Source organism: Mustela nivalis, assembly GCF_964662115.1.
Source record: "Mustela nivalis genome assembly, chromosome: 8".
Classification (NCBI taxonomy): Eukaryota; Metazoa; Chordata; class Mammalia; order Carnivora; family Mustelidae; genus Mustela; species Mustela nivalis.
In genome coordinates, this window is record NC_139027.1 from 139,189,978 (window position 1) to 139,210,022 (window position 20,045).

General features: G+C 54.6%; 1 protein-coding gene across 3 annotated transcripts; it reads right to left on the reverse strand.

The window, feature by feature from the left end:
- Window positions 1–9,560: 9,560 nt before the first annotated feature.
- On the reverse strand, window positions 9,561–19,545 carry ANKRD60 (ankyrin repeat domain 60). 3 transcript variants are annotated; one of them, XM_082743824.1, is made up of 5 exons: window positions 18,968–19,194; window positions 13,971–14,101; window positions 12,581–12,646; window positions 12,186–12,351; window positions 9,561–9,974 (listed from the first exon to the last, which is right to left on the reverse strand). In XM_082743824.1, the coding sequence occupies exons 1-5, from the start codon at window positions 19,110–19,112 to the stop codon at window positions 9,673–9,675; spliced, it is 810 nt and encodes a 269-aa protein (XP_082599950.1). In that variant the 5' UTR covers window positions 19,113–19,194; the 3' UTR covers window positions 9,561–9,672. The 3 variants fall into 3 exon arrangements, with proteins under 3 accessions (XP_082599950.1, XP_082599949.1, XP_082599948.1); XM_082743823.1 differs by having other exon boundaries at window positions 13,947–14,101; XM_082743822.1 differs by lacking the exon at window positions 12,581–12,646 and having other exon boundaries at window positions 18,968–19,545.
- Between the last annotated feature and the right edge of the window lie 500 nt (window positions 19,546–20,045).

A 20,045-nucleotide genomic window follows, 5' to 3' on the forward strand; every position in this document is an offset into this window, starting at 1 on the left:
AGAACGGCAAGATAATAAGCTGGTGCTATTTGGAGCCCCTAACTTATTCTGGTCTACCACTACCGCAGCCGTGGCCAACACAGGTGCTCTCGGGAACACCTGTGCCCTGCTGGGGTTCCTGATGGCACTGCAGGACGACGCCCTCATTCTGAGAGCATGCAGACCGCAGGGTCTGGGGTGCACCCCCATGACTGGCAAAACAGCCCTTCAGAGGAAGCGGATGGGGCTGAAGTTCAGCTCTCCTCCAGTCGGCTTGGTTTTTCATGCTGAGACTTACCATAATAAAAAGTTTTTGAAAGTCTCAATGCAGGAAAGGTTTCACCAGATTTGGGGATTTGGGCCCGGGTGGAAGGGGGGACCTCCAGAGGAGGCTGTGAGCCCCAATCCCATTCGGGGCATACCCTCCACCGCTGGGCCCCCCGAAGGCCTTCCCTGGGGCCAGCACCTCTTCCTGCTATTCTCTGAGTGTCTCCCGCTCGGCCCCGATCCTTCCCATGGACACATACATGGGCTCTACCCGCTCCCATCTTTAAAACAACGTCCCCCGGCCCCGCTACACCGTGGGGTCAAACTTCCCAAAGGAGTCATGGGACTCCTGCAAAACCCTCTCCTTCAGGTTGGCTCCTGGCTCCACAGCCACCTTGGAAAGGAGCCCAGGCCCCCACGTGCCACGGAAGCTGGCCTCGCCCCGGACTCTTATGGGGCCACGTGGGATGGTGTCTCTCCACCTCCCCCGGCGGACTCCTCAGCAGCTTTCCAGGGTGAAGACCACGCCCTCCACCCTCCTGAGCACCTGTTCTCCTGCTCCTTTGCTGTGCCCCCCTTACCTGAACTCAGCGGAGCCTCTCAGCTCAGCCCGGGACTGCTTCTTTTCTACCCAAAGCCTTCTCTCTCTTACCTCCACCTGCTTACTCACAACCACCAAGCACACGCGTCAGCCCCTCTCTGGGAGCCCCAGCCCTAGGCGCCCGACACCCCATGCAGTGTCCCCGTAGGGGAGTGGTGGGCACGCCCAAATGGAACCCCTGGGCTGGGTCGGGGCAGTGGGCCCTCAAAAGAAATCTGTGAATGTGAATTTATTTGGAAAGAAGATCTCTGCCCCCAAAATGGCAGCTTCGTGAGGCTGAGACGGACTGGAATGCCTCCGTTTCTCAGAATGCTGAATAGGATGTCTCCTGTTTTCTTGGAATTTCGGCTGAAGCCTGTAGCTGAAGACAGTACGTGACAGCTCACATCTTCCGAAGAGAGGTACTTACTGTTCAGCTGACACCCGGACTTGCTAAGAGAGAGCCAGAGCCACTTCAGAGGCCCACACACTACTCCAAAGAAAGTAAATGGCCACAATTTTCTAGAAGATTAGAAACTCGGTGCAGAGAGTGAGGACTTCTCTGGGGGAAAGGGGAGCTGTCATCTCACAGCAGGCTCTGGACATCGTCCCCGTCTCCCCACCACTGAAACCACGTGGAGAGAGCATCTAGAGACCCCTTCACAGGGACTGAGGGTGCCCCAAGGGGCCTGACATCTCACCACCCACCCAAGGCAACGTTCCCCAAGCCGATTCTAGATCAGGTTCTCGGAGGCAGCACAAGAATCCCATAGGAAAAAAACAAGGGCCCGTGGGACAAGTGCACACATAGGAGGCAGGTAAGGGGGCGGGTCCCATCTTGAAAGCCTCCTCCTACCCAAGAGATCTCCTGCCCGAGCAACACACAGAGTGGGGGAGGGGAACAGTCACAGGGAGGAGGATGGGTTTTACGAGGTCAGCAGGGGATCACCATTGGGGGAATCCTCAGTGGGGGGATCTCCAAACACACACTCGGTGCCTGGGAGCCCCAACCGTGGGCCCTCGGCCGTCAGGCGGGAACCACATGCCACCTCTGTCTCCTGGGCCCTGCACGCCAGCCTGTCCCGAACACAGAAACAGCTGGGGGAGTGGACAGGCGTGGGGGACAGAGAGCAAAAGCACGCAGCCCACAGCCCCCAGCACCGCCCCCTGAGACCCCCCAGAAGCCCTGAGCCGGGAATGGGGGATGCACTGGAGGAATGACTGCACTTTCTATTTGGGTCTGGAGGGGCTTTTCAAGATTTGCAAAAGACAGCTGCTGGTTTACAGCAGAAAACGGCCAAACATCCTACTGGATACCCAAGTCCCTGGGGACGTCAACAGGGTGGGCGCGCAGGGTGTCGTCAGTGAGGCAACAATGAAACCGCTCCCTGTGACTCTAGTCGCTGTGGCCTAGAGCGCAGAGGAACCTGCTACCATGTGAGGCTCCGTCAGCAAACCCGCTGAACGCCCAGGCGGGCGGCACGCCCGACCTCTCCCCTCATTGCTAGCACGTGCCTCTGTCTGAAGTCCAGTGCCCCACACTGCAGGGTACCAACCCGCTTCTTTTCGAAAGAGGCAGCTTTGCTACCCAATCCTCTGCCTCCAAGGGGCCGGGGGGCCATAACAGCACCTCCCCGCGTCCCCACGAGAAGCCGGTGAGGTCCGTTATAGCACAGACAATACCAGATCTGAGCCTCTGTGGTTGCATCATTTAAATACAACGGTTACACCTCATGTGAAATGCACCAGGTATGCAATACACTGACTGCCGCTTGCTGCCGGGTGGAGATAAATCATAAAGTTCTCTGAAGGAGGTCATTTGGTAAAAATGACTGTGACGTCTCAAGCCTCACCCTTCTCTGCAGGCTGTGGGGTATCTCGGCTCCGGGAGAAATAACATTGACAGTCCTGAGTTTCAACACATCTAAATTAGCAAAGCGTCTCCTTGCCTTTCTCGTTGCAGCCCCTCCTGGGCCACAGAGACGTTATTTAAAATGTTCATGAGAACGGCAAGGAAGCTCCTGGACTCTTCCCTCCCTTTGGGGGGTTAAAAGAAAACTGGATTTTATCTCTAACGCTGGCTGGCTCTCGTCCCTGACCCCTAGACCATAATTCGTGAGGCCCTGGAGGAAGGATCTTTGAGCTGAAGGACATACTTCTTTCTGAGTTCTTGTATTATTAACTATATGTGAGAAGTACTATCTACATCAAGTTAGGGGTTTTTTTTAACATTCTATACTGTACAGAGATCCAAACAGCGTGTGGAATGGAAAGCCCCTGGGGCATAATCGTCTCGAGGGAGAAGAGCAAATCAACAAATGCAACAGGATCCACAATTCCTATGGGGCTCCAGAGGGCTGGGTCTGGATCAGAGGTCGGTGCCGGCGCCCCAAGTGGATCCGCGGTCTCGGGGCGACACCTGGTGGCCGCCGTGCCCGCCCACCTGAGGCAGCGGTGCGCAGCAGCGCCCCCTGGCGGGAGCTCCTGGCGGCCGGTGGGCGGCCTGGGGAGGAGTCAAGATCCCCTGGTGTGGGGCGGGGGGCTGTCCTGTGGTCGCTGCGGTTGCGGAGGACAGGTGCCTGCGAGGTTTCCTTCCCTGCCCACCCCGATCCGCATTCTGCAGCGCCTGCTTGCGTCCAGCTCCGGGTGAGCGCTTCTGCAATGCTTTCAAAAGGAGGACCAGCCCACTGGGACGGGGGGTCTTGGGGGAGGTGACCAAAGTCTCAGCCCCAAGCGGGCTGGCTCGCCCCGAGAGCAGAAGCATGGCCTGTGATCTGGCGAGTTGATGCTGTGAGGTGCTTGTCCAAACCACACGGCCTCTACAGTCAGGCATCTTCACGTGGCCACTTGTGCGCGGCGCGACTCTGGGCAGGCCCCCGGCGGGGTCCTCAGTGCAAAGCGGGCTCGGACTAGAACGCGCGCGCGCCGCTCCGAACCAGCGTGTCCGCGTGCTGGTCAGAAATCCTGGGCTCTGCCCCTGACCTGGTGAATCCGGGACCTCGGGGAGGCGAAGCCCAGCCCCTGCGCCCTCTTCCCAGGCCTGCCCTGGCACGCTTGCGCGCTGGCGGTTGCAAACCTCGGACTGTGCGGACCGTGGAAAGACACGAGATAATGTGTGCAAAATGTCTGGCCTGGGGTGAGGGGTCCGTCAATGGTTCTTGGAATTCTCCAACTTTGGAGAGCTCGTGGGGGGGGGGGGGGTCTCTTTCCTTTGTTTCTTTTTTATGTGTATTTTTAATTACAAATGTAACGTGCGCTGTTAAACGTAGAATTACTGTGTGGCCCAGCCGTTCCCCTTTTAGATGTGTACCCAGAAGAACTAAAAACAGGTCCTCGAGCAAATCCGTGTACGCTCACGTTCCCGGAGGCCGTTTCCACAATAGTCCAAGGGTGCGAAGGGCTCCTGGGTGGCTCGGTCGGTTAAGCATCCGCCTTCAGCTCCGGTCAGGATCTCAGGGTCCGGGGACCGAGCCCTACGTCAACCCTACCTTGGGCTCCGCACTTGGCGGGGTCCGCCTGAAAGATTCTCCCCCTCCCCTCTTTCCCACCTTCCCTGCTCTCTCTCTCTAATAAATAAATAAAATCTTAAAAAAAAAAAAAAAAAAGGTGGGAACAACCCAGATGCCAACTAATGAAGGGATAAGGATGGAATGTTATTCAGCCATAAGAAGGAATGAAGTCTGCTACACTCTTGGTGTGGATGAACCCCGAAAACAGGACGCTAAGAAGCCAGATACATACTGACTTGATTTATCTGAAGTACCCGGAATGGGCAGATCCGTAGAGACAGAAAGCAGATCGGCGATTGCCCTGGGGTAGAGGGAACAGGCTGGGGAGAGGGGCAGGCTGCTACTGGGTCAAGTATTCCTTTGTAAGGTGATGGAATGTTCTAGAACTACATACTGGTGTTGGTTGCACGACACTGCAAATGTGCAAAACATCATTAATGACAAATTTCACATTATGGTATTTTACCATAAGAAGAGAAATGCTGGTCGTGACCACTTCAAGATGTATGAAGCAGAGCAGCCTCGGGCAGACAATGCTAAGAGCCTGAAGACCTTTGACCTCATTATTTTTGCTCAAATACCCTTACATGCACATTTACTGGATTTGCCTCCTTTTCAAAATTGTAACTCAGTGATCTCATACCCATCTCCTGGGCAACTTGCCGTTTTTCACAAACCGGGATGTCAGGACACATCACACTCCTTATGGCCGTCCCTAGGCCTTAGAGCCACAAATCAGGTCATTCCTTAATTGGTGAAAAGGTGCCACCATTAGCCTCACTGGTGGGCACTGGGAGTGTCTCCAGGCACTTGGTCCCCAGAAAGATCTGCCGGGAACATTAACGCATGCGGCACATAATGTTCTGAGGTTTCATCTCTGCGGGATGGAGGCACCAAAGTGGGGTCGCTGGGCGGAGTCCTGAATTCTCCGAGGTCCCCTGGGAGCTCGCGAGCACGCGCGCATCGCAGCATCAGATGTGACCCGTTTTAGCCTCCTTCCCATTGCCAACTGACCACGCGCGCCAACCAAACGGTAGAAGGTGACCCCGTATGGATGCATTGATGGGATTTGACCGTGGGTGTGGCTGGCCTCGTTATGGGGCCCGGGTTTGGGGACCTCTGGGCAGGGGGTCCGCAGGTTCTTTGAGGGTGCGATGGGTGCTCGGAAGGTCCTCCCCAGAGCGCGCGTGTGTGCCAACAGGTGCGTCATACAATTTTGGGGGTTCAGACAGAGCAGCTCATCTGCGAGCCCCCCGCCACCGAGCCTTGCTCTTGAGTTTCCGGTGTGGCGCAGACTGCAGCATCCCTGACATTTCCAGCGAACACAAACACCGGCGTTTTTCTAAATGCTAATGGGTTTCTGTGCCCTCTGCTGGAGGCTCGCGGCGTCAGGGCTCTGCGGAGGCCGAGCCGAGCGCCTGGAATTTTCCTCTCATCTTAGAGCTTTTTTTTTTTTTTTTTTTTTTTTTTCCCTTCTGCGCAACTGGCCCTGCAGTTCTCAATTCAGAACGACTTTCTAGAAGTTGCTGAGGAAGCCCTGTACTTAATACCAAAATCAGCAAGTTTCAGGGAAATTATTTATCTCCCACTTTGGGAATTATTAGTTCTGGATGGAGACTCTGATTGTATAAGGTTTGCTGAAAATTTATGAGGCTATCTGGAAACCAGGAGCGTATTGATTCCTGGTGAGTAAACATTTTAAGCAAATTAAGTGGTGCTAGTAATAATAATAATAATGGGCACTATTTTTCAAGTGTCTGCTCTGTGCCCGGCATTTAATCCCTCCAGCGATGACAGGGGCAGGTTTTATTACCCAAATGTTACAGACCAAGACACTGAGAGATGCGATTGCTTGGCCTCACGCCACACAGCCAGCGGCGGAGGAAAGTTCTCCGCCTCACCTGCCGGCCGGACAGCCCGGCAGGGCTACCGCATCGAGGGTTTGGGCCCCCAGGAGTCTGCCTCATGGGTCGCCTCATCTCCAAAACACGAACAGGTTAGAATGGAGACAATGAGGACCCTGACGGACGGAGAAACTGAGGCCGTTGGAAGGTGACAGTTTGCCCCCAAGATCACACACGAGTTAGGGACAGAGAAAGGAGTAGAATCCTGGCCCACAAATGCACTGAGAACAAGACAATGTTTTCCAATCCCAGCACAGCCCTCTTGCCTGCAGAGGCCTGCTCCGTGGTAGAGGGGACACTGGTGAGGGTGGGGAAGGGGTGAAGGCGCCCCAGCCCCAAACAGACTTTCCCCTTGTTGGAATCAGGACTCAGAGCAATCTGCCCAGGCAATTAATGTCCCCAGCCTGTGTCGCAGTGTCACATAAAGCAGTCTCAGGGCCACGGAGAAAGTCCCCCGAGTTGCCACCAGGGGGAATGCCATCCCTGCCGGCTCTCTGGAAAGCTCCTGTTGGTGAAGAGTCCTGAGGGAGGAAAGCACCGGGGTCTGCAATGCAGGGGGGATCCGTGGTGAGACACACACCCAGGAGGTGGCGTGAGGTCCAGAGGGGCCGTCAGGGGGCCTACGTCCAGGTTCTGGAGGAGACTGGAGACCAGGCCAATAGACTGGATACAGAGGAAGATTCCAGCATCTCTGTCCAGCTGCCTCTGAGACCAGGAAGCGGCAGGGGACTCCGGGCTGGGTGGCCAGGAGGCTGGCTCAGCGGAGCGAGGCCTGGCCACGATGTCCGTGTCGCCCTCTGGATCCCGCAGTGTGCATGACCTCTTCCTGATTTGCGCCGCGTGGCCTTCTAGAAAAGATGTGAGGCCACTTCCAATCAAACACGCGTACAAGAAAGAGCAACACGTTGTACCTGGTTCGAAGGAAGGGTGGGGGCGAGGGGAGGGCAGAGGCCCCCGCTGAGCATCCTGGCAGCCAAGGGGAAGGGGAGCACGTTGGGGACAGAGCTGTCACTACCTGCTCGCAATGGGCAGTCCCCCACCTCCCAACGCCGTTTTCCAGGCCGACCCAGGGAGAACGGGGCTGGGTATTATACCCAGAAGACTCACCCCCATCCAAGAGGCAGCTCATCCACCCATCCTCGCCTCCACTATGAGACACAAGCCCAGCCCATCCTGCACTTGCAGGGAGACCCACCTGGGCGATCAGGAACCACAGCGATTCCTACTGAAGACCATCCCCAGTGCCTTGGGCCTAGAAGGATTTCAGGGTCCCACAAAAATACTTGAATTGACCCCACCAAAAATTTTTTTCTGTTGGTGGCACCCCCCAAAAAATGCTTAATGAAATATCTATGACATGTAACGTGATTGTGACCATTTGCAAACCAACTCCTCTTTTGCTGTGGACATATTTTATTCACTCTGTGATGCAAGCTTGTTTGAACATGGCCAAGAGCATGGTCCAACGGCCTCGAAGGAAGCACCTCCAGGACCTGTAGGAGTGTGTGCACGTCCCTGCCTCGGACTGAGCTGCGTGTCAGCCGCGGAGCTTGGAACTTGCCCCTTTTCTGGCAGAGTGTTGCATTGAACTGGAGGCATGCGAAGATAGAGTGCTTGCCTCTGAAGTTTTGGGGACGAGTATCAGGCAGCTGGCTCTTGTAACGGCAGCGAGAGCAGAGCAAAGCTGCTGGCAAGCAAAGGACTTTGAGTAATGCCACTTGTTAAGTTAAAAGGGTCCCGAGTCACCCCGCCAACATACCTCATTAGCTGAATGAATTGACCCCATGGTTGGGGTTATTTAATATCTGTCTACTGACTTTGGAGAACGTCTGCCAAAAACAAGATCTCAGTTTTGACACAGTTGATGCTGAGCTCTATTTTTTTCTGACTATTATTTGTCAAACAGATTGCTGAGCCGGGTGCCGCCACGTCGACCGAGTGTAAAGCCACATCATCGACACGGATCTTCCTTGTTATGACAGCAGGAAATGCAGCCAATTAATTTAAAAGCCGAATCCAGTTATCGGGATATGTGTTGGAAAGAAGGGCAGCCGGGATACGGTGCTGTTTTCCATCACTTTGAAAACAAAACTTCCACGGTCGAGAGACCATTGTCGCACAGACAGATCGCAGAAGTCGTGTTAGAATATGGGGCTTTAGAGAAACATACATCAGTGGGGGGTGGGGGGAGTATGGACAATACATGTCACCCAGCAAGACCATGGCTTCCGAGTCGCAAATGTCCCAGGAGGCTTGAGTTCCTTCTGCCACTTTCCTCCGTGAACAGGGGTGGAGTCTGGCTGTATGACACATCCACACGTGTGTCTCGGATCTGCTACTCCTTCTGAACCATGCCACCATGTTTTAAAAAATTCAAGTCAACACTTAAAAATCTGACTATATCCTATCAAAAAGCTCTGGAAAAATCTAGCAGCCTTTAGCTCACGTTTCTGCTGGAGCTGATTCGTGGTGCCCTCTCCAGACAGCAGGACACAGGTCCGCGCTGCTGGTTTCCACTCTTCCCTCTGGCTCCCACTCCCAGCCCTGATGCATGGCAGACAGGGCCCCTCGAGGGATACACAGCCTGGAAGTAAGCATAGGAAGGATGACGGTGTTGCCACGTGGGGTCCTAGCAAGGAAGGAGAACACTGGAGGGAGGAAGGATTGGGGTGGGGGGGGTCAGGGGGGAGGTGTGTTTGGACCACTGGGGACGGGACCCAAGAAAAGATGGTGCCAGCTCTGATTCTCTCCTCTTCGAGCTCCTCGTCGTCCTTGATATGGTCTCCCCCAAATCCAACAGCAACTTATCACTTTTAACCAAGACTAATAAGGCACCCCAGTAGAGGACGTGACCGGAGAACCAAGCTCTCTCTGCTTCTCTAGTCCCCTATCCCCCAAGCCACAATTCAAGCAGCAGACCCCTCAGAGATGGCTCGGGAAAACTTCTGGAACATCCCTCGCTGCGGCAGCACGTAGCACACAGTTCCTGAGCTTTACAGACTGAAATTCAGAGCCCACCCCACGCAGGACCCCCCGACATTTGCCAGCACTTGTGCATGGCAATAGCAGCAGTACCGTTATCACTGCTATTACTTCTATTATGCTGATGCATTAGATGGTCTCCAGACGCGAGAAGGTAATTGGCTCCCATCACCCCAAGCCGCGTTACTGGATACAATGTTCAAATAGCTTAAAATTAACGGCTGGCATCTGAGCCCGCTCCGTCCATAATGGATTAACAGAATGAACACAAACTCACCTACCTCCACCAGCACCCTCCCCGATTCATTTGCAAACAGGACAGATAATTTAGTATCTGATTCAGATTAATTGCCACATTTTCTTGGCTTCCTGCTCCCCAAGGGCCACTGTGGATTTGAACTCTGAAGAGTTACCCAGGTCACCCTCGAGGTGCAGACATTCTCAGAGGGAGTCAAACTTGGCTCTTCTTGGAGCCTGACTTGGACTTTGCCCTGAGAAGAACCTTGTTCTTGGTCAAGTTCTTTGCGTCTTTTGTCCCTGACTTCGCCATCCAGTAGAAGAGGAACATACGCTGCTCACTGTGCCTGCGGTTCAGGCGCCGGGCGAGGGACATGGGGGTCTCCCCCCTGGCATCTCTTTCATTGATGGAGGCCCCATGGTTCAGCAGGTGGTTGATACAGTCCAGACGGCCCATGGCTGCGGCCACATGCAGGGCTGTCCTGCCCATGGGGCTTTGGCTGAGACAGCTGGCCCCTGTAAAACAAGAGAGCCGGCTGAGCAAGGCTCACCCTCCCGGCCAGGAGCCTCACCTCCAGAACTACATTCAGGAGGAGAAGCTCAGGAGGGGTGAGGCCATAACAAGAAGACTTAGAGTTAGTAACGGCCCCCGCCTGACCCCAGCAGGGAGCATCAGGGAGGAGGCATTGCTGCACTGTTCCAGTGACCAGCACTGCCTTGCCTCCCATCTGCCCACGGCACGCTCCTGCTCAAACCCCATTTCTGGCATCCACTACCCTTGGGGTCATTCTCTAGGTCGTCCCTGTTCTGTCTCACCCTGCCACCCTCCCCACACCACGGCCTTCCACCTCTCTCTTTCTGCGCATGCTCCAATTTTACCAGTCTTCTGTCTTTGCGCGCTAAAGACACCCTGTTCCCGCATCCCACCCCAGGACTTTGCACATGCTGTTCCCTCTGCTAGCGGCCTGTTCCCCGTTTCTGCCCCCACCCCCCGCCCCCACCAGCCCTGGCTAACTCCATCCTTCTTTTATCACTTCCTCAGGAAAGCCTTCCTCACCCCCTCCCATGAGTCCCGCTCCCCTGTATATGCTCAGCAGACATTCCACAGCTTCAGAACATGCCGTGCACGACTGACCATGGAATTAATTATTTGTAATAATTTGCTGACTTCCCTTCATAAACTCCATGAAGGCAGAAAACACACTTGTTTTGATCACTGCTGTTTTCATCCCCGGCACGTAGCGCGATGCCTGGAGAAGACAGGCGCTCGGGAAATGACAGACGACGGGCAGCCTGACTCATGGACAGATTTCACTTCGATTGAATTCCTCACTGCCTCCCGCAGATGGATGGGCTAATGACAGGTGTCCAATACGGACTTGTTGAATTGAATCAAATTCTGGGTAACAAATATCATGACACAGAAAACAAGGCAATTCAATTACAAGCAGCTGACATTTCTGTAGCCAGTTTTTATGAGCTATGGCTGGACGGTGAGGTAACGTTTTAAATAGGTTCTCCTAACGCCCAGCCTCAGCCTCGGCACGGCTTTGCGGCGGCTGTGTGCAAAGGACAGAAAACTTTGCAAAGCTGGCTGTAATGTTTTAACTGGGGCTTTCAAATACATCACAGTTCCATCAGAGTGAAAATGACTTTTTATGAGCTTAAAGGACTGCTGGTCTGTGAACAGCCCATATTTCATCCCACAACAGGCGGCATGGAGAAAGCAGTGGAGAAAACAGCAAAATGGTCAGGAAAGCCTCTACCCAGTCATCCTGCCCTGGCCTCGAGGATGTTGGCGCCTTGCTTGCTGGGGGGGGGGGAAGCAGGAGGGAAGACGAGATGCAGAGGGCCAGGGTCAAGGCCGTGGGCAGGAAAGGTTCAGATTGGAAAGCAAGTTGATAGGGGAGACCCTCGGATGAGGCCCCTTCTGGGCCTCAAACCCCTGACCAAACAGTACGTCACATGTTCTTCCTGTTCCCGGGGAAGCCGGCGGCCTGGGCCATCTGCGGCCATTGTCTATTGTTCTAGAATGGTCGACACCTCAATCGGTGAACCTCTTTTCCCAAAAATATCCTACGACCAGGAGAGATAAAGATAAAGCTTGCTCCGGCTGCGTCTCACGCGAGCCCTCACGTTCAGAGACAATGCAGGCCAAGGCTGCTGCTTCTATCAACAGAAAGAGAGAGAGAAGTGACAGCCTGTCCTTGGAGCGAGGGCGGGGGGTGGGGATGGAGACCAGATGAGAAGGGGGTTCGTGGCAAGGGTCTCCTGAAGGAAATCATTCAGAGCCGGCCTGCCAATGCTCCCCCCGCCCCCTCCAAGAGAGTGATGCTGGCTTGGGGCTAGACCCCTTGGACTGTGGCAGAAACCCAACCTCAGATGGGGCAGGAATAACACAGGGAGTCCAGGAACATCTCCAGCGGCGTTCGAAGAGGCCAGGAGGCTCTTTGGGCTACTCCTGTGAATAAGTGTCTGGAAGTTTGATCTCTGATGACAGAATCTTCTTGAAACCCGGCCAGGAGAGAGGACAACCGCCTTTACTCAGCATGTCCTAAGACCCCTACAGAAAGAGGCTCCCCAGTGGCCCATGGGACCATGATTGGTGGTTGACACAACTGGGGTCCAGGACGCTATTGCGGAAGGCCCTGGAAGACAAGCACTCTGTCCTCCCTACCCGCGGTAGACCCCAACTTGTGAACATACTCAGCCATCTCTCAAAATTACCATGTTCTAGAAGGTACTGCACGGCGTCCGAGTGGCCTCTGTGAGAGGTAATATACAAGGCCACGAACGCTCTGTGAGCAATCCAAGCCTTCCACTGCTTGTGTTCCAAACGCTGCGAATTTGCAGTTTGGTAAAGAGAATCTTCGTCGACACCGAGGCAGGAGAGCTGGGCAGAATAAAGGGGGTCCGCACAGTGAGTCTGAGTTCTTTCAAAAGTGCAAGCTGCACCTGACTGGTGGGGGCCGGGACCCTCCTGAGGGAAGGGTGGCTCGAAGGCCCAGGGAAGGCTCGGGATGGGAACAGAGAGGGGTGAGCCCTGACCGAGAAGCTGGAACACACCCAGCGGGGGACATTGTTGACCGAATTCTATACATGTCCAGGAAATACGCATTTACCATCGGGCAGGCTCGGGAGGCAGGAAGTTCTTCCTGTCGGTGTTTTGAAGAGAGAAAATAGCTTTTCTGGGTGTCCAGAGGAAGGTGGTTGTGACCGTTAAGGAAGACGCCAGACGACACGAAGTGGTCTCCCCAGAGGGAAATGCACTTCTCTGGAGACTGGATGAATTCTGGCCTTCCGATCTATTTTCAGGCCCATTGTCTCCGCTAACTTTTGGAACACTCTGAACTCCACTCAGGGATGAAAAATAGCCCCGTAACATAATCATCTCGTGGTGAAGCGAGGCCCTGAGCACGAGAGGAGGGCTGCGGGCTCCAGCAGAGAGGAACTCCGTCCCAGATGCAGGGCATCGGGGGTGGGGGCGGCAGTGGGGGGAGGCAGAGCCCCCGAGGGTGGGAGACAGGGGGGGAGTGCCCAGGTTCAGAGCGAGAGCCAGAAAACCGAGGCAGGCCTCGAGTCCTCGAGAGTGGGGCAGAGGGGGCAGGGAAAGGCCGGGAGCCGGACCACCCCAGGGAAAGACCTGGAAGGGGACGCACGACGTCTGGGACGCCTCCTTCTAAGGCTCCCGCACACAGGCAGGGGGTTGCCACTGTCAGTTTGGCCCTGCCTCCCCAGAGACCAGCCACCTCTCCCAGACCGGATCCCGGACCCCCACAACCCTCCTGCAGCCAGCGTTTCCTGACCCCTTTCCTGCCTGAACATAAACCCCATCCTCACACGCTCATACCCTTTCATCCAAATGTACTTTCTAGAAAGCACACACTTGCTTCCCTCAGTGGCCTCCCGCCGCCGGCTCCTCGCTTCTCTGTTGGGGAGACAGTCTGGTTTCCTCTTTCCTTCTCCCCGCTGCCCACCCCAGAGCTCAGCTGAGAGCCAAGCACAAGGCCTGGCAAGGAGCTGGCACCTGCCGTGGGTCGAGAAGTGCGTGATCTTTCCTCCTTAGGGGAGGGGCAGACGCCCCCTCGGATTTTTGCCCCGTTACGTGCTCTGGACTGTGCAATTCCCAGTTACCCGGAGCCCTTCGCCCACTGTGAAATCAGGTTTTCAACTTTACAAAATATACGTGTGACTAGAAAATCCATCGCCCATTGATTGCCCTTCTCCCTCTCTCTTCGGTGGGGGTCGGGGGTCGGAGGGAGGGGGCTGTAAGGGAGCACCGTGAACCGGCAAACCCAAGAGTGAGTGGGAACTCTTGATACGGTGTCCGATCCTTATGTCATGTGGCCGATCTCCTCTTCTCCTACTCTGGAACTTTTGCTCCAACAGTCGCATTCAAGACGGAATCTCACCCCACCCCATACACACACACACACACACACACAAACACACACACAGAGTTTCCAGTTGCTCTGTGAAGTCTGATACCCATTTAGAGACACTTGAGGGCACCTTACTGGGATCCCCTTCCACAGCCGCCAAAACCAGTTCCGTCCATCCATCATGGCGCCAGACACATAATGAAATAATTCCACCAGGAACAACATCATGGAACTGCAACGTAGTATCATCCATCAAAATTCCTACTGGGAATAATTTTTACTTTAAAAAAATGGGTATTAGAGATAAACTATTACACTGGTTATCTTAAGAGATGATCTGACCTCGGGTATCACAAAGATCATCGGAAAGCCTGGAGCGCTAATCTCCTGTGATGAGCTCACGGGAGTCTGTCTGGGGTCGTTAGTGCTTTTTAGAAACTTAATTTGCTCAGCTCAAATGGAAGCCGAAACAAAACAAAACACGACAAAAAAGGGCAACAGCTTCTAAAATTCTGTAATTATAACTCGTTCTATGGCAAAAAAAAAAAAAAAAAAGACACATGAGTCAGTAAAGTCTTTTTATGAGGCAAAGTCTATGAATAGGACCTCTCGAAGCGAACGTCACAGATGCAGCACAGTGGACCTTTGTGCGTCAGACGTGAAACTAAAACACAAATCTCTGGTTAATGTTGTCAGCCGTTGGCCGAAGATGTTAACTACGGCAAAACTGTGCTGGGTCTTTCCGATGATACTCTGCGGCAGGGTTTTTTCCCACTTGGCACTACTGATGTTTTCGACTGGATCGTTCTCTGGGGCGGGGGCTGCCCTGGGCACAGCGTCCCTGGCCTCTACCCAGCAGATGGCGGTAGTACCCTCACCCAGCGGTAGCCATCCAGAAGGTCTGCAGACGTTGCCACATGGCCCCTAGGGGACAAAGTTGCTCCCGTTGAGCATTTATGGTAATGGAAGGATTGTAAGGCTGCCATTCAGCATGATTTAGACTGGAAACGTTAGAGTTCTGTTGGATTGTCACCCAGAACCAGCCGTCCACTACTGGAGACAATGCGGTGAGAGGGTCCACTCGCACTGCATGCGCTCAGACCCTCTTAGGAAAGACCGTCGGAGTGACGGACTGTAGGACTCTACAGCGTTTTCCGCAAAGCTGTCTTTAGTTTGCCTTTTTAAATGCACCGTTTCCTCACGCAGCCCCTGCTTAAGAGTAACATAATTTATTTTTCTACAAGTGATGCCACCACCATTACTCCGGGTAGAATTCATGAGTTGTTCGGATTCATGGCTGAGGGATCACTAAGTGCCTGGCCCAAGCACCTACAGGCTTTTAACGCTCATGACGAGCCAGGGTTGTCATCTCCGTTTCCCGGTGAGCCAGCTGAGGACCCCGTGGCCGGGAAATGGCAGCCCCAGGACCCTCCAACCGGACCCGCCTTCCCTCCAGCGACACGCACGTGACGCTCTCGGCTCCGCTGGCCCCCTTGGGTGCTTATGAGAAACTTCGGATGGTGGATGAGAACAGGGAATAGCAATTAGCAAATTTGTTAATTAGGGTCTTATTTGTGGTTCTAACACAGAGGATAATCAGTAATTAGTCTTCAGTAAGACAACTTGACTTCCTAACAACTTTGAAAAAAAAAAAAAACTGGGTAAAGCTGGGTTTCCCAAAGAAAGGCAAGAGTGCGATTCACACATGCTGAACAGCTCTTGGAGAAATCAGAGCACATTCCCCCTTTATAGGCAGCAGCAACTGCCTTTGGCTTAGACAAATACTAATTATCACCAGCTAAATAAATTATGAAAGCTGACAACAGACATGTAAGATCGCCCCTAGTCCATGAATTTTGCTCACCCCTTTCAGATTTGTGTCTCTCAAGGTTTCACGTACATGTTAGCTCATGTGAACTTGCCCGACAACCTTTAGGTGGGTACAGAGGCGTCAGCGGGTTATTTATAGGCAGGAACCCAAATTTTCGTTACTCAACGTAGTAGCACCTTCTTTCTTTCCTTTTTGTTTGCCGTTAAGAGGAAGGGCTGCGGCCGCGGGAGAGGTCAAGCTTCTCCCAGTCGCTAAGTGCTTGCTGAGTGAGAGGATTGTGACATCAGCACAAGTCACTGGGTGTCTTCCATTGCCTCTTCGCTCTCTCGAATTTACGGCTCAGCATAGCTCATGGGGAAAAATAAATTAGCAGAAGGGGTGCCAGACGTTTGTAGCTCAGGATCCATAATTTCCGAATTACTTGTTTTGGAACACTTCCTGTCCTTAAGCAGCTCACCTCATCGTTATTCACATGTTAAATAGAGACTGGGCTTGAGATACATACTTCTTTCCAGATAAAGCCCCCAAAATGCCCCAGAGCAGCTTCCAAACATCCTGATAGCAAAATAAAGATGTCAACAGAAGGTGCTTAGCCTACGCCAGAGAGAGCAAAGGAAAGTATTCTGGCATTCAATGTACATTTTGAATTTCCTGCGTCGTCCCCGTCTAGAGAGGGACCTGGCACTCAGAATTCCAGAGCCCCAAGGCTCTGGGTTCCGGCTTAAGGAACTGAGCCCCAGAAGGGCAGTGTCTGGGGTAACGGAGAGCAGAGACAGGCTGATCTCAGATCTCTGCCTGTCTCCATCGCTTCTCAGCCCTGCATTACAGCCGCAGTGTCTCTGCAAATCGTTCTCCACACCCTCCGGGCTGCAGCCCAGAGCTTTTTATACCTCTGTCTCCTTGAAGTATTTTTGCATTGATTTCAGCCGGGTGGGGAGGTGATGGAGCCCAGGGGCTTTGGTCCTGTTCTCATATCCTAAATATTGTAGGGATCAGGACAGGGATAGGCAGGTCCTCAGGCTGTGGGATGGAGACTGATAGACGGGAAGAGGGGACTCTAGAGTCCTCGCCCCCCACTGGGTGCCTACCACGTGAGATCTGTCTGGATAGGGGGCCTTGCCATCCTGATTTAGCCCCAGCGAGCTTTGGTGCTGGGTTCTGATTCCAATAGGGCCAGTTCTGAGCTCCTGACATGGACAAGGACGCAGCTTTAGATTCGGGGTTCTGATACAAACTGGGTTAGTGCCAGTATTTGGGGATCAAATGTGGGTAGAGTTTGCTTTGAGATTTGGGGTCCTGATGAGGATAGAGTTTGCTCTGGATGTGGGACTCTGAGGAGAGCAAGATTTGCTTTCTGTTGGGGGGTCCTGGTATGGGAAGGGTCTATTCTGGGATGTGGAGTCCTTGCACGGGCAGGACTTGCTTTGGGATTTGGGATTCTAATGTAGCCCTATATACTGTAGCCACCAAGGGTAAGGACTCGAAGAGGTCAGCCTTGGGAATTGTGGCTGCAGGTAATGCTCTGAAATTCGAGGTCCTAAGATGGGCAAGATTTGATCCAGAGCTTGGGGTTCTGGTGTGGATAAGACTGGCTGAGGGATCTGGGATACAAATACAAGTAGAGCTTTCTTTGAGTTTTGGGGTTTTGATGGAGGCAAGGCTTACTTTGAACTCTGGCTTCCTTACATGGAGATGGTTGGCTTAAACATGGTTTGCATAAGATTTAGGAGTCAGATATGGGTAGGTTTAATGTGAATTTTGGGGTCTTATTGTAGGCAGAATTTGTCTCATGCTTTGGAGACCTTGTGAGGTTATTTTGGTTGGAATTAGTGCTCTGGGATGGTCATGGTGAGCTTGGGAACTGGTTTCCAGGTGTGGGAAGAGTTCATTTTGGGTTCTGGCATCCTCATTTAGACAGAGATGACTGATGGATTGGGGTTTGGGTGTACAAGTGACTAGTTAGACACTGGGGGCTCAGAATTGGGTTTGTTGGCTCTGGGATTTAGGGTCCGGCTCTGAGTAGAATCTGCTTTGGGATTCAGGTTTCTGTTGCAAGCAGGGGTAGTCTGGGGTATTTATCTTGGGTCCAAACATGGGTGTGATTGGCACAAAGTTATGGGGCCCTGGGGTGGGCAATTTGTTTCAGGCATTAGCATCCTTCAGTGGACACGGTTGCCAGAAGAGTCAGGGTTCTGAGAGTGGCATGGTTAGCCTGGGGATTTGGAGTCCAATCTTCGCCAAGTTCGGTCCTGGTTTAGGAGTCCTGAAGCGGGCACAATGTATGAGCTTCAGCATCCTTGTATGGGTGTGGCTGCTGGAGGACTCAGGGTTCTGAGCTAGTCATGGTTAGTCTGGAGATTTGGGGTTGCCTTGGGCAGGTATGTTCTGGGTTTGGGGGTCCTGAGGTGAGCAGTGTCTATTTCATAGTGTCCTCTCATGGACATAGTTGCCGGAGAATCTGGGGTTCTGGGATAGTCGTTTGGGTTTTAGTCCTAGGTACGTGTGCTCTGGGCTTGGGGGCCCTGAAGTGGGCATGGTTTGCTCTGATCTTCAGCGTCCCGTGTAGACCCGTCAGCCAGAGGATTTGAGGTTCTGAGGTAGTTGTCGTTATGCTGGAGATTTGGGGTTCAGTCTTTGGCACAGTTTGCTTCAGGCTTTGGCATCCATGTGTGGACCTAGCTGGCTGGAGGACTTGGGGGGAGCGGTTATGAGTCCAACATGGGGATCTGGAAGTCTGCATTGAGTTTGGAGTCCTGACGGGAGGTTTGCCCTAGACTGTAGGGTCCCACTGAGGACAGGCTTTGTTTCAGGTTTCTGGTCTTGTGTGGACCCTGTGGGCTTTGGGATCTGGGTCCTGATGAAGACACTGGCCACTAAGGGGCCGGAAGGGTCTTGCTTAGGTGGCAGCGCCTTTGTGGAGATTTGGGGTCGCAGACATCGCCAGGATCTGCTTAGGGTCCGCGGGTCTGACTAGACAGCTTGCTTTGGGAGGAGAGTCCTGACTCAGCAGGATATGTTTGTGGATTAGGGTCTTGCTGTGGACAGGGTCTGCCTTGAGATGTGAGGTCTAACCTGAACCCGATTTGTCAAGATTGGGAAGTCCTTGTGTGGCCAGGCTGGCTTTCCTATCTGGGGGCTTGGGGGTGGGGGGGTGGGGTTTGTTCTGACACCTGGGAGTGGGGTGGGGGAGTCCTCACGCGGGCAAGCATCCCTTCAGGGGCCGCAGGGTCAGAAGGGGACCCGGCGCCCCAGCGGAGGCCGTACACGTGGCGAGGGCAGGGGGTGGACAGGGTCACCTTGGTCCAGGTACTGGAGCCGCTGCAGGTCCAAGGGGATGCCGGCGGTGAGGTCCAGCTCCTCCTTGAGCTCCCGCACCGTCATGTCGCTGCGGCAGTTTGTCACTTGGAACATCTCCCCGGTCTCCTCCAGCAGCACCCGCATGACGAAGGCTTCTGGGGAGGCGTCTGGGGCCAAGTCGAGCGCCGGGCTCACGGCCTCCAGAGCCCCGACGCCGCTCTGGCCGGGGGAGCGGGCCCGGGGCCGCGCAGGGAGGGGCCGCGGGCCCGTCCCCCGCCCGCCCCGCCTGCCCCGGCCGCCCCGCCCGCCGGCCACGGGGTCCGAGCCCAGGGCGCCCCCCGGCGGCTCCCCCGCCCGCGCTCCGCCGCCCGCAGCGCCTGCCCTCCGCATGCCCTCCTCCCGTCTCCTGCCCAACCCCCCCGCCCCCGACCGCCCGCGTCACCGCAACCCTCCCCCCCACGCCCCGCGCGGGACAGAGCCCCGCGGACCGCCCTGGGGTCCCCGATGGCCCGGGGCTTGGAGGCGCAGCGGTGGCGGAGTGATTTGAGCTATTCCCCCCTACCCCCAGGGGGCCGGGTCCCCCAGGCCCTTCTGAAAGCCTCCCAGCTGCTCGCCAGGTCACTCACTGCCCTGTCACGGGTGACCTCACTCCAGGTCACAGGCCGCCGTGGCCGTTCGCAATAGTCTGCGTAACTCAGGGCCCCGGGCCTGGAGTGGAAACGCCCTAAGTCCTCCCGGAGCGCCTCGTCTACAGGGGTCGGGCTGGTCTACAGCGGCGCTCAGCAGCCCTATTCCTGGCACGAGTGGAAAACCCCACGGAGCCGGGCCGGCGCTCAGGCCGCTCCGGAAGCGGGAGCCGGGCCTCCGTGAGGGTCTGCAGAGCCGCACGAACACCGGTCAGTTCTGAAAATGCTCTCGGATTCTCCGAGGGAGAAAGGAGCTGGTGGAAACTCGAGCAGAGAGGAAGCGTCCACTCGGCGCGGGGCTGGGACGGCTCCCCTGTGAAGATGCCTTTCAAGGGAGCTCGGTCTGCAAGAAACCCACCTCGTGGTTTTCCACGGATTCACCCGAGAGGAG